This window comes from Scyliorhinus canicula, chromosome 22, assembly GCF_902713615.1.
Source record: "Scyliorhinus canicula chromosome 22, sScyCan1.1, whole genome shotgun sequence".
NCBI classification, from domain to species: domain Eukaryota; kingdom Metazoa; phylum Chordata; class Chondrichthyes; order Carcharhiniformes; family Scyliorhinidae; genus Scyliorhinus; species Scyliorhinus canicula.
In genome coordinates, this window is record NC_052167.1 from 9475914 (window position 1) to 9489958 (window position 14045).

At 44.3% G+C, this 14045-nt stretch overlaps 1 protein-coding gene across 1 annotated transcript in view; it reads right to left on the reverse strand.

Moving 5' to 3' along the window:
* Window positions 1–14045, reverse strand: part of LOC119956167 (wings apart-like protein homolog) — a 175216-nt gene that overhangs the window by 103841 nt on the left and 57330 nt on the right. The window contains exon 3 of the mRNA XM_038783092.1: window positions 4461–5525. Within this exon, the coding sequence (XP_038639020.1) occupies window positions 4461–5525 (1065 nt within the window). The remainder of the gene's footprint in view (window positions 1–4460; window positions 5526–14045) is intronic.

A 14045-nucleotide genomic window follows, 5' to 3' on the forward strand; every position in this document is an offset into this window, starting at 1 on the left:
TCAAAGACAAATCAAATGCCTGATGCCATTTTAATACAGTCTGACAATCGAGAGTTAAAGCAATTTGGAGCTGTTTACGCGGCAGTCAAGACAAAGAAATCCTAAAGGGGTTGGTGTGGAATCCTGGACTGGATTCACTGCTAAAAGTGGAGCAGAAGCTGTATATAAATGTCTCATTTAAAAAACCTGGTCTGGATTTTAGAATACCAACTGCTAAAGGAAAGCATAGTTACAAGAGAAGAGTTGAAACTGTATTTTTGGATGTGAAGTTTGGAAACTCACTTGACAATCATCTGGGGGATTCCAAGGAGACACCCATAAACATTCACTTGGGGTTCAGAGTGAACAGTGTATTTATCCAGTCATCTCGTGTGCTTAAAAGGGGCTGTCTGATAATGAAGCCGTTATTGATTAAGATGAAGTCTGTGCTCCATGTTAATCCTAAAACCTGTGTGTAATTGTTAAACTAGATATTGTATTATAATCCAAAACTTCCACCTTTAATAAATGTTTTTTTGTGTTGTAAAAACTAATTTGCGGTCCTGTGACTCTTCCTCCACATTTTATAGAAAAAAATTAAAAGTTACGATCTTTTGAGCCAGTGTTCCATTCTGGGATCTTCCCGTCCAGTTATAACATCAACTGGGATCGTAACACTCAGAATTGCATGTTCAAACATGTTGCCATTTAGGAAGGATAGGCAAAAGTGAAAAGGAGGTGGGGAACACTTAATGAAAGACATTAGTGAGGGAGGATCTTAGATCAGAAGATCAGGAAGTGGCAAGGACAGGAAAGCACAGGGTAGATAAAGATAAACCATTTCCAATGGTTGTATATTCTAAACCTAGGGGACATAGAACGAGGGGGTGTAGATTAATTTGTTCTTAATCTAGGACAAACGTTCGGCACAATATCGTGGGCCGAAGGGCCAGTTCTGTGCTGTAGTTTTCTATGTTCTTTGAGGATTAGACCGCTCAGGAAAGATGTCTGGAAGCACTTCTTCATGCAAAGGGTGGTAGAAGTTTGGAACTCTCTCCCACAAACAGCGGAATCTGGAAGTTACTAATTTTAAATCGGAGATCGATAATTTCATAGAATTTCATAGAATTTCCAGTGCAGGAGGCCATTCAGCCCATCGTGTCTGCACCGGCTCTTTGAAAGAACACCCTACGCAAGCCCACACCTCCACCCTATCCCCATAACCCAGTAACCACTAAGGGCAATTTTGAACACTAAGGGCAACTTAACATGGCCAATCCACCTAACCTGCACATCTTTGGACTGTGGGAGGAAACCGGAGCACCCGGAGAAAACCCACACAGACACGGGGAGAACGTGCAGACTCCGCACAAACAGTGACCCAAGCCGGGAATCAAGCCTGGGACCCTGGAGCTGCGAAACAATTGTGCTAACCACTATGCTACCGTGCCGCCCACAATAATATCTTTGCTTAACAAAATTCTCAGGGATATGGGCCCAAGGCAAGTGTATGGAGTTAGGCCAGAAATCAGCCATGATCTCATTGAATGGTGGGACAGGCTTGAGGGGCTGAATGTCCTACTCTTTGTTCCTATGTTGCTATGAATCAGCTTGGGAGAAGCTATGAAACAGAAAGGGCCAGCAAAAACTGGCATCACAGAATATCTCAGTACAGAAGAGGCCCTTCAACCCATCGAGTCTGCACCGACACATGAAAAAAACCTTCCAAGTGCTCATCCAGGTACTTTTTAAAGGAAGAGGCAACCCGCCTCTCCCACCCTCCCAGGCAATGCATTCCAGACCGTCACCATCCTGTAGGTAAAAAGGTTTTCCCTCAAAACCACCCCCCCCCAAACCTCCCACCCCTCACCCTGAACTTGTGTCCCCTCGTAACTGATCCTTCAACTAAGAGGAACAGCTGCTCCCTATCCACACTGTCCATACTACTCAAATCTTGTACACCTCAATAGATTGCCCCCCAGTCTTGCTCCAATAAAAACAACCCAATCATATCCAACCTCTCTTCATAACTCAAATGTTCCATCCCAGGCAACATCCGGGTGAATCGCCTCTGCACCCCCTCCAGTGCAATCACATCTTTCAATCACATGTGGTGACCAGTATTGCACACAGTGCTCCAGCTGTGGCCTCACCAAAGTTCTATCCAACTCCAACATGACCTCCCTGCTTTTGTAATCCATGCCTTGTTTGATAAAGGCAAGTGTCCCACATGCCTTTTTCACCACCCTACTAACCTTCCCTTTGCCTTCAGAGATCTCTGGACAAACACAACAAGATCCCTTTGTTCTTCAGAACTTCCCGATGTCATGTTGTTCATTGAATACTGCCTTGGCATATTACTCCTTCCAAAGTGTATCAGCTCACACTTTTCAGGGTTAAATTCCATCTGCCACCTATCTGCCCATTTGACCATCCCATCTATATCTCCCTGCAATCCAAGGGGATACAGTGGCATTGTGGTGTTGTCCCTGGACTAGTAATCCAGAGACCCACAGTCATGCTCTGGGGAACAGGGTTCGAATCCCACCATGGCAGATTTGAATTCAATAAAAAACACTTGGAATTAAAAGTCTAAAGATGACATGAAATCATTGTCGATTGTCATAAAAACCCATCTGGTTTACTATCTGGTCTGTCCTACACGTGACTCCAGACTTACAGCTGTGGTTGACTCTTAAATGCCCTCAGGATGGGCAATAAATCTAGCCAGCGACACCCATACCCATGAACAAAAAAAAAGACAACCTCTGTCATCTGCAAACTGATCTCACAGTCATATAAATAATATATAAATTAAGAATAATAGGGGACCCAGCACAGATCTCTGTGATACACCACTGGACACTGGCTTCCAGTCACTAAAGCAGACTTCTATTATCAACGGGTCTCCTACAGCCAAGCCAATTTTGAATCCACCGTATCAAATTACCCTGTGCATTTGCCTTCTTTATAAGTCACCCATGTGACACCCATGTCAAAGGCTTTGCTGAAATCCATATAAACTACATCAACTACACTACCCTCATCTACACACCTGGCCACCTCCTCAAAAAATTCAATCAAATTTGTTAGGCATGATCTCCCTCCGACAAAGCCATGCTGCCTACCCCTGATCAAATCTTTCCTTTCCAAGTGGAGATAGATTCTCTCCTTCAGAATTCTCTCCAGGTTTTCCTAACACTGACGCAAGACTCACTGGTTTGTAGTTCCCGGGTTTAACTCTACAACCTTTCCAATCCAAAGATGTGCAGGTTGGGTGGATTGGCCATGAAAAATTGCCCTTAGTGTCCAAAATTCTATGATTAACCTCGGACAAAAGTTCGGCACAACATCGTGGGCCGAAGGGCCTGTGCTGTATTTCTCTATATAACCTTTCTTAAATAGTGGGACCACATTAGCTGTTCTTCAGTCCTCTGGCACTTCCGCTGTGGCCAGAGGGGAATTAAAAATTTGGCTCAGAGCCCCCGCAATCTCCTCCCTCGCCTCCCACAGCATCCTGGGACACAATTTATCCAGACCTGGAGATGTGCCTGCTTTTAAGCCTGCCAATAGCTCTAATATATTGTTGCTCCCCATATCAATGTGCCCAAGAACCTCGCAGTCTCAATCCCAGAGTTCCATATCTACATGCTCACTCTCTTGATTTTTGTTTATCGATCAAACAGTAGTGGCTATGTAGAGCATGGTGTAAATCATGAAATTAGAGGTGCGTGCAACAAGCGTACTACTATACATTAATCGTGGGGAACTTCAATCTATATAGAATGGGTAAACCTAATTAGCACTAATGTTGTGGAGGACCAATTTCTGAAATGTATACATGGTGGTTTTCTAGAACAGTAAAACAGTATGTTGAGGAACTAACTAGAAAATGGGCTATTTTAGATCTAGTATCATGCAATGAGAAAGTGCTAATTAAGCTTGGCTGAAGGAACCTTTCGGGAAGAGTGACCATATGTTGGGAATTTTACATTAAGTTTGGAAGTGATGTGGTTCAATCCAAACCCAGGATCTTAAATCTAAATGAATGAAACTACAATGGTAGGAGGTATTAATAAGGAGGACACGAGAAAAAAGGCAATTACAGGCCTGTTCGACAGGAGTAGGGAAAATGCTCATAACAATTCTGAAGGATGTGATAAGTGAGCACTCAGAAAATAATGGTAGGATTAGGAGAAGTGCAAGCCTTTAGCAAATCTGTCTGGCAACTGTTAGCTTCGTGCTAAATATCGGAGAACTCCGTTTCACCAGCAGTAAGAGGCAGATCAGTTATGATCCAATTGATGGATGGAACATACTCGAGGGGCTGAATGGTCCCGTAAACCTATATTCCTATCTGCAAATGGGCTTTCCCGACTCCATCAAAGCAGCTGTCTTGCAGCAACAGAAGTGGATGCAACCTAAAGTTGATCATAAATTTCTACGCAAACCATTCAATATTTGATGTGAATATCACCCACCTGTAATAATGCTATCCTGAGACAGTGGCTGACTACCTTGAAAGTCACTCATTGATTCAGAGCTCGATAGGAGTTCCACAATTTCATCCATTCTAGTTGAAGCTTTCTTCTTGCGTCTGCCTTGGGGCTCGGTGCCATCATCCTCATCAGAGCTCTCACTAAGATCATCAAAACCAAAGTATTTGATTTTATAGTTGGCGGCACCACCAATGGATTGGAGGGAATCTTCCTCTCCCTCCTGTTCATCAAACCCAAAGAACTCAAGCTTTGCATCCTTTTTGGATTTAGACTGGGTTGGTCGGAACCTGACTGTGGTCTTACTCGCCGCAGCTTCGTTTTTTTTCCGCAACCGGCCTGCCTCTCCCAGGTCAGCTGCACCGGTGGTGAACTCATCCATGCTCCGGTCCGTGGTGTCCTGAAGTGTGACATTGCAAGGAGACAGATAAGATGAGGGCAAGGTGATGGTGTCTTTTGCAGTCCGAGCTGTAGACATCTTTCCTGTTGTCCCTGATGAAATTTTGGTGTCTGGTTTTAGGCTTTCTTTGCCCAATGTCAGGTCAGCCTGTGCAGATTTCCCAGTGCCATCAATTATTTTATCAAAATTTGTTATGCCAGCACCTCCTGCTTTACCTTTATTTGATCGACAGTATGTCCTGCAGTTTGACCTGAGGGGCTGCAAATCATTCTCTATTTCTTCAACCTTTAAGATCGTACGTTCCACCCGTCCAAAAATTCCATGCTTACTTTTTATTTCCAAACGTTTGTCGGGATTTAAGGAAATGTCCTGTTTGCTCTGCCTGCAGTCCGAGGTTTCATTTTTGACACAGGGCATTCGGCCAAGTCCCCCAACCCATGGCTGGAATTCTGTCATCTGAAGTATTTCAGAGGGGGAACCTGAGCTCTTCATGATCTCATCCCAACTATCTGAGGGTGATCCATCAGTTTTAAAGCTAGACAGCATCGAACTAGGTGCCTTAGGTTTCTTTTCATTTTCAGTTGCATTCTTGTTCTTAGGAAAACTGTTTTTCTCAATTCCTTCTCTCAATGGGTCTTGGTGCTTTGCTTCTGCAGAACAAAAAAAAAGGTTCAGAACAATTTTCAATAAACAAACTCATGTTTATAGTTTCCTCCTCCTTAACTGCAGCTGAATTTATTTAGGATGTGTTATGACACCCTGGGCTAGTTCACGGTCAATTCCAGTCCCACTTGCCTTGGAGTCACCAGCCAATAATCACAGTCACCAGGTTTGTCAATGTAAACACTATTACTGTTTATTGATAACAAGAACAATGAAATTTGCAGTGAATACAACTGGTTAATGACGAACAAGACCAAATACCCACTTTAACTTGCCCCCACCCTCTACCTGCCCATACAAGACAGACAAATGAAGGAGGGGGGGGGGGGGGGGGGGGAAAGAGAGGTAAAATAATAATGATAAAAGTCAAAAGTTAAGTCTTTGCTCTAGATAGTGTTTTTTAAGCACACTTTCTTCACAGCAAGCTTTCAAGCTTATAGCCCGTAATGATCTTTGCAGATTCATTCACTCAGGTTTTGTGAGATTAGAAATGCTTTACTCACAGCTTTTCCTGGAGAGGCCCTTTGCTTCACATCAAACTTTGCTTTCAAAGCCTCTGTGTTTCTGGAGAGAGAGTTGGTCGGTTCATATCTGCCTTTTCTGGAGGCAGTGGAGTCTAGACTTTGCTTGCACAGTCTGTAATGGTTCTCCTGTAAATATCCAGACTCCTTGCCGGATCAGAAACACAGCCTTCCGAGGGAAAAACAGAGGTTCCTGTCTCCTACTTGCTGCCAGCGTCAACACCGAAACCAAACTCAAACTTTGGAACTCTGAAAAGTACCCCAGTGGAATAGTATCAATCACCACCTGTTCTCGGGCAGAGGGCAGCCTTTTGGGCAAATTCATTGGCCAGTTAACTCAAGCAGAGTCTCAATTCATGTCTATCACTGATGCCAGTCAGTCTGCGGCTTCTAGTTTAAACAGCACAGCCTTCCAGATTCTTCTTGCTTGAATTAAAGATACAGGCCGCTTGACTTAAAAAGACATGCCAATCAATCATCCATGGATCAAAAACGCAACGGCAAAAAATACAAGGAAAAATAATAAGGGAATAAACAGGAAGGACCCGAACAGACGGGATTTAACCCCGCCAAAAAGTGTCCTGTTTTGAGCACAAATAGCAGGGTCTTACTCGGCACATGCAGCATTGAGAACGACCCCGCTATGTAACGGGACTCCAGTTTACTTTGGCCTCGGTCAGGAATGCCCCACCGCGGTTGCACTTACCTCACCTCCTGCATTGACGATCTCAGCATTTTCTTTCAACCCCCCCTCGGAATACCCACCGCGGTCTCCAACAACCCCCTCCCCCCCAACTAATCTCTTGGGGGCTCCTCAAGGCCCCACCCAACCTCTTAAGAGCAGGACACCCCCGGGCCCAAGCGACCTGGCACCTAAGCACCTTGACACTGACAGGATGCCCAGGTAGCAGTGCCAAGATGCCAGGAGTACCACCCTGCCCAGAGCCCAAACACCCAGGAGATGCCTGCCAGTTGGCCTTACATCTGGTCCACATCTGTGTGGACAGTGCCAAACAGCGCCATGGAGAGGTCTCCCAGTCACGGGTTTTTGCTGCAGGGTTTCCTCCGGGTTTTCCGGTTTCCTCCCACAAGTCCTAAAAGACATGCTGTTAGATACTTTGGACATTCTGAATTCTCCCTCAGTGTACCTGAATAGACCCCGGAATGTGGCAACTAGGGGATTTTCACAGCAACTTCATTGCAGTGTTAATGAAAAATTACTTTGGACAATAAAGATGAAAAATTATTACTTTGTTCCCTGGCCTCAGGAGCATTGGCGCAGGCGTATCTAAATGAGCCTAAGGGGCTGGCTTTTGAAGCAGACCACGGCTGGCCAGCAGCACGGTTCAACTCCCGTACCAGCCTCCCCAAACAGGCGCCGCAATGTGGTGACTAGGGGCTTTTCACAGTAACTTCATTTGAAGCCTACTTGTGACAATAAGTGAATTTCATTTCAATTTTTCATTTCATCATCTGGATCTCATCCAGCAAGGGAGAGCTCCAGATTGCAACGTCTCGTGAAGGAACTATTGGTGACCCGACTTGGCGATGCGACAAGACCATTGAATCGCTCCCTTAGATTTAAATCTTTTATTTCTCCTTTCTCCAGCCTCCTCTCTCCCGATTATCTGAACGTTTAAGTTCTTGTTCCAGCCCTGGATAACAGCTCACAAGTCATTTTACTGCACAAGCAGAATCCCACATTTATATGTGATTCACAAGATAAATAATAATCCTGGAAACAATCAAAGGAGTTGTATCCACGACTGTAGTTTTTCTCAAGCCCATCACAATTAATTATTTTCACCCCCAGAGACTAACAGTGCAAGATTCCGCAAACTGTAATGAGATGAATAGCAGTCGATTACATTTTGGTTGTCTTTTCATGGAACTTCCAGTCCTTCAGAAAGCACAGAGAGATCTGCAACTTTCAGCCACACAGGCAGACATGGTCTCTGATACGTCCCATCAAAAAGGCAGCATTTTTGACAATGTACCGCACTGATTCTATGCCCCAAGTGTTGCAGTGGGCCGCAAAGCCATTATCAACATATTTGAGACTGTCACTCAAATTGCATTTTGTATTAATTAAAAGGCTCATCTTTCTGGCAGAGTTTCTGCCCAGTGAAAACATATCTGATGGTCAATGAGACTTCACTTCTGTCTGAAATTTCCAATGAAAACAGATTTAATTGAAGTAGGTATACTGGGCAATATTTTATTCCACGAGTGATAATCTGTGCAGCATTTCACAAACGTATGCTTGATACACACACATCCCATTCCTGAATGGAGTTGAGCAATTGGAATAATTGCTGAACATTGCTCCTTCCCAAGTTTGCCTTAAACTGGAAATGCACATTTGAGCAAATTCCAACAATCTAGGTTAATGATTGGTGTCGGTTATCCTGCTACTTTGAAATGTTCAGGTATGCAACTTCTACTGATTTAGCACTAACTTATTTAAGAGTCAGTATTAGCAATCTAAACCAGCTAGTCCTTAATGTAAAACAGCATCTCATACAGCAGCAATTACTTGAATTGTACTCAAATCAGTTCCAGCAAAACAGGATTATTAAGAAATGAAAAACAGAAGACAAGTCAAAAGCAATGGGACCAGTTTCTGTGATTGAACACCTTGAAAACCACAAAATGATTAACACTTTTCCCAATCAAAATGGTTGTGAAATGGTTGATATTGCATTTGTGATGTTAAAGGCATTACATTTTGGGAGGACAGGAAACAGGTTAGTGAAGGGCAGCGTCACATCTATGTTCATCACAAATTACTGCGAGGGGACTAAGACATCACACTGGATAAACTGGACCGTATTATACTAGCTGAAGCCATATCTGTCTTTGACCCTGAAAGAGAGAGCTACCATAGGAACATCTCGGAAACTTGCACCTCAATATCTCTGAAGAGACACTTAGAAAACAGTGACAGGATCGGACAGAGTCAGCAGGGATTTATGATGGAGAAATCATGCTTGACAAATCTACTGAAATTCTTCGAGGATGTAGCTAGCAGAGTTGACAAAGAGGAAGTGGATGTCGTGTATTTGGACTTTCAGAAGGCTTTTGACAAAGACCCACATAAAAAGATTATTGTGTAAAATTAAAGCGCATGAGATTGGAGTAGTGTATTGAGAGGGATAGAAAACTGGTTGGCAGACAGGAAACAAAGTAGGAATTAATAGGTCTTTTTCAAATTGGCAGGCAGTGACTAGTGGGGTACCGCAGGGATTGGTGCTCGGACCCCTGCTATTCACAATATATATTAATGATTTAGATGAGGGGATAAAAATGTCATATCTCCAAATTTGCAGATGACACAAAGTTGGGTGGGAGGGTGAGCTGTGAGGAGGATGCAGAGATCCTTCAGTGTGATTTGGACAAGTTGAGTGAGTGGGCAAATGAATGGCAGATGCAGTATAATTTGGGGAAATGTGAGGTTATCCACTTTGGTCACAAGAACGAGAAGGCAGACTATTATCCGAATGGCCATAAAGTAAGAGAGGGGAATGTACAACGAGACCTGGGTGTCCTCGTACACCAGTCGGTTGGGGCCCAGGAGTTGGGACGTCTTGTTGAAGTTGTACAAGACATTGGTAAGACCACACATGGAATACTGTTTTCAGTTCTGGTCACCCTATTATAGGAAGGATATTGTTAAACGAGAAAGAGTTCAAAAGAGATGTACGAGGATGCTACCAAGACTTGATGGGCTGAGTTATCAGGAGAGGCTGGATAGGCTGGGACTGTTTTCCCTGGGAGCGTAGGAAGCTTAGGAGTGATCTTATAGAGGTCTATAAAATAATGAGGAGCATAGATAAGGTAGATAGTCAACATCGTTTCCCAATGGCAGAGGAGTCTAGAGCTAGAGGACATAGGGTTAAGCCGAGAGGAGAGAGATAAAAAGAGACCAGAGGGGAAATTTCTTCACACAGAGGGTGGAGCATCTGGATGAGCTGCCAGAGGCAGTGGTCGAGGCGGGTACAATTTTTCCATTCAAAAACAGTTAGATAGTTACATAGGCAGGGTGGGTTCAGAGGGATATGGGCCTAATGTGGGCAAGTGGGACTAGCTTAATGATAGAAACTGGGCTGCATGGACAAGCTGGGCCAAAGGGCCTGTTTCTATGCTGTAGACATCTATGACTCTGTGATACTGTATGCAGGTACAGCAGGCAGTAAAGAATGCAAATGGTATGCTGGCCTTCATAGCGAGAGGATTTGCGAGTACAGGAGCAGGGATGACTTGTTGCAATTATACAGGGCCTTGAGAGGCCACATCTTAGAATAATGTGTGCAGTTTTGGTATCCATATCTGAGGATGTGCTTGCTCTCGAGGGAGTGCAGTGAAGGTTTCCTAAACAGATTCCTGGGATGGCAGGACTGATGTATGAGGAGAGATTGAATCCGTTAGGATAATATTCACTCAAGTTCAGAAGAATGAGGGGGAATCTCAGAAACCTATAAAATTCTAACAGGACCGGCCAGGGTAGATCCAAGAAGGATGTTTCCGATGGTGGGTGTTTCAGAACCAGGGGTCACAGTCTGAGGATACGGGGTAGACCATTTAGGAGAGATGAGGAGTGACATTTAAGGGGCGTCTGGACAAATACATGAATAGGATGGGGATAGAGGAATAGTGGGATGCGGAAGTGTAGACCGTTTTCAGTTAGACGGTTAGCATGGTCGGCGCAGGCTTGGAGGGCCGAAGGGTCTGTTCCTGTGCTGTACTTCTTTGTTCTTCGCAAATGTCTTCACCCAGATAGCATGCGGGAGCAAGATCAGCCATGATCATAATGAATGGCGGAATTTTCTATGTCTCTATGCAACCATTCTTTCAATTCTTAATGGCTGGGGCATTTAACCATCTCAGAAACCCAGAAGGTGGATATACACCCTTTGCCAAAGGCAACGTGGAGAGTAGGGAGTCATGTGACATTCCAAAACCAGAAAGTGCCTCGTGGAGTTGCAAAGTTGTCTGCCATTTTTACTATCGACAAGGAGCAGCACAGAAAAGGGGCTCTGTCCAGGCTGGAATGCCTGGCCCTATCTACACTCTTTTTCCACCTAGAACATAGAACAGTACAGCACAGAACAGGCCCTTCGGCCCTCGATGTTGTGCCGAGCAATGATCACCCTACTTAAACCCACGTAACCCGTATACCCGTAACCCAACAATCCCCCCATTAACCTTACACTACGGGCAATTTAGCATGGCCAATCCACCTAACCCGCACATCTTTGGTCTGTGGGAGGAAACCGGAGCACCCGGAGGAAACCCACGCACACACGGGGAGGACGTGCAGACTCCACACAGACAGTGACGCAGCCGGGAATCGAACCTGGGACGTATTAATTTCCACATGCCCACATCATTGTGGGTGTCAATTTCAACTCTACTGAAAAAGTGAATTATCCAGCATCAGTTTTCAACCTGCTGACCTGTGTGAAGGAATACTGCATTGGACTTTGATTCTCAACTCTGGACTCAAGACAGTAATTATTTTCTCCGTCGTCTTTGCCTTGTATATCTTTTTTTCTCAATTCCTCTATTATTGTACAAGTAAAAAGGGGGCAACTTTGCTATGCTCCTCCCACGGCTGAGGGCATGCATATAAATTAGCCCTCGAGTTCATCCTATCTTGCGTTTTCTCTGGAACTCTTTGCCGCAGAAGGCTGTGGAGGCCAAATCACTGAGTGTCTTTAAGACAGAGATAGATAGGTTCTTGATTAATAAGGGGATCAGGGGTTATGGGGAGAAGGCAGGGGAATGGGGATGAGAAAAGTATCAGCCATGATTGAATGGCGGAGCAGACCCGATGGGCCGAGTGGCCTAATTCTGCTTCTATGTCTTATGGATTGCGCCAAAACGGAGGGATTGGGAAATACACCACTGGTTTAAGGGGGAAGCAAATAAATACACCATTCTGTTAACAGACAAATAGTGAGGGAGGAAAATTAGGGTGTTTAAATTTAATCCCCTCCCTCACTGGCCGCAAGACTACCCAAAAGTCAAATCAAATTAACAGCAGAGACTGCAATGCTCTTTATGGTAAAATAACATGCCACCACATGCTATCTGGGTTACTTGGGCAGGATACCAGAGCATTGCCCTGTACCAGACCCCAGCAACAGGAAAAGGAGGGAGGGAAACTGAAGAGGTGTTGAATGTGCAGTGATAAACTGTAACATTGCTGAACTCAGTTGGCACAAGGTGTACCCTCCATTATTCAGCAGAGATAAATTGATAGTTTTACATTAGAGGATCTGGGATTAATTGAACATATTCAATTCAAATAAAAGTCTTCAGAGTTCCACCTCCTAGTTTCATGCTGGTCTTAAGGTGAGGAAATTCCAAACTGGAATTTGACGTTATCTTTGGTAAATAATCACCTGTTGATGCTGGCGGTTACACAAGGACAAAACTACTGCTGTAGAATGGAAAATAATTCCTGAAACCACTCAATGAAAGCAGCACAGTCATTTCACATGACAGGACAAAATTATTCAAACTGGTTCTACTAACCAGGCAGCACCGTAAAGCTTCAGCATGAACTGGATTCTTACAGCTCTCAGTTCAAGCAACTCACACATTTCAAGCAACTCACACAACGTGCTTTCACATAGCGATTAGCCTCACTGAGTTTTAATGGTCAATGCTTCTTTATTCCATTTTTAAAAAAAATGTAGACTACCCAATTCATTTTTTTCCAATTAAGGGGTAATTTAGTGTGGCCAATCCACCTACCCTGCACATCTTTGGGTCGTGGGGGTGAAACCCACGCAAACACGGGGAGAATGTGCAAACTCCACACGGACAGTGACCCAGAGCCGGGATCGAACTCAGCGCCGTGAGGCCGCAGTGCTAACCCACAGCGCCACCATGCTGCCCTCTTTATTTCATTTTTTAAGAACAAAATGCAATGGGAAGATTTTACTCTTCATAATGCTATCCAGGGTAACAAGAAGTCTCAAGTGCACAGTGACAACGAGATGAAGAAAGAGTGTTCCAGTCAGGTTCAAACTGAAGGAGTGGAATATTTCTGCCATTGCTCAGATTCTGTGCCAAAATTACTGCCGTGCAGTTTGCCAGTTTCATGGACAAGTCACATTTCCATTGCAATAGGCTTGCTGGTTAATCCAGATAGTAGGCAAGACCGACAAGTTTTAGAGCACGGGCATGATATTCCACATGAAAATTATATTGCACAAAGCAAAGCAGTATTTTCGACAAATTGAAATAAGAACTTTCAGCTATTGGGGACTTTAAAAAGGACTAATGATAATAATAATCATATTAATAATAATAAATCGCTTATTGTCACAAGTAGGCTTCAATGAAGTTTTTTTATAAAATGTTTTTTATTGGGTTTTCATATTTTATATCCAACAAATTACAAATTATTAGAGAGAGAAAAAAAACACGCAAAAATTAACATATTTACAGGTAAGCATCTTCGTAATAACAACTGTGGCCGCCTCCTTTAGCCGGCATACATATTTTATATTCCCCAATATGGCCGAGGCACATGTTTATAGGCATTTATTTATAGTTTGGTTTTGGGCCTTAGCTAGCCATCAAACCCCCATAACGAACCCATAGCCCTCTTTCCCCCCCCCCCTCCCCCGGCTACCTTCCCCCGATTCCCGTCCATTTTCCCCTGATTCTTGGCCACCCGACTATTCATTCTCTTGTAAGTTGGCCGCAAACAGGTCCCGGAACAATTGCATGAATGGCTCCCACGTTCTGTGGAAGCCGTCGTCTGACCCTCGGATGGCGAATTTGATTTTCTCCATTTGGGGAGATTCCGAGAGGTCGGACAGCCAGTCTGCAGCTCTGGGTGGTGCTGCTGACCGCCAGCCAAACAGGATTCTACGGCGGGCGATCAGGGAGGCAAAGGCAAGGGCGTCCGCCCTCCTTCCCAGGAATACATCTGGCTGGTCTGAAACCCCGAAGACCGCCACTATTGGG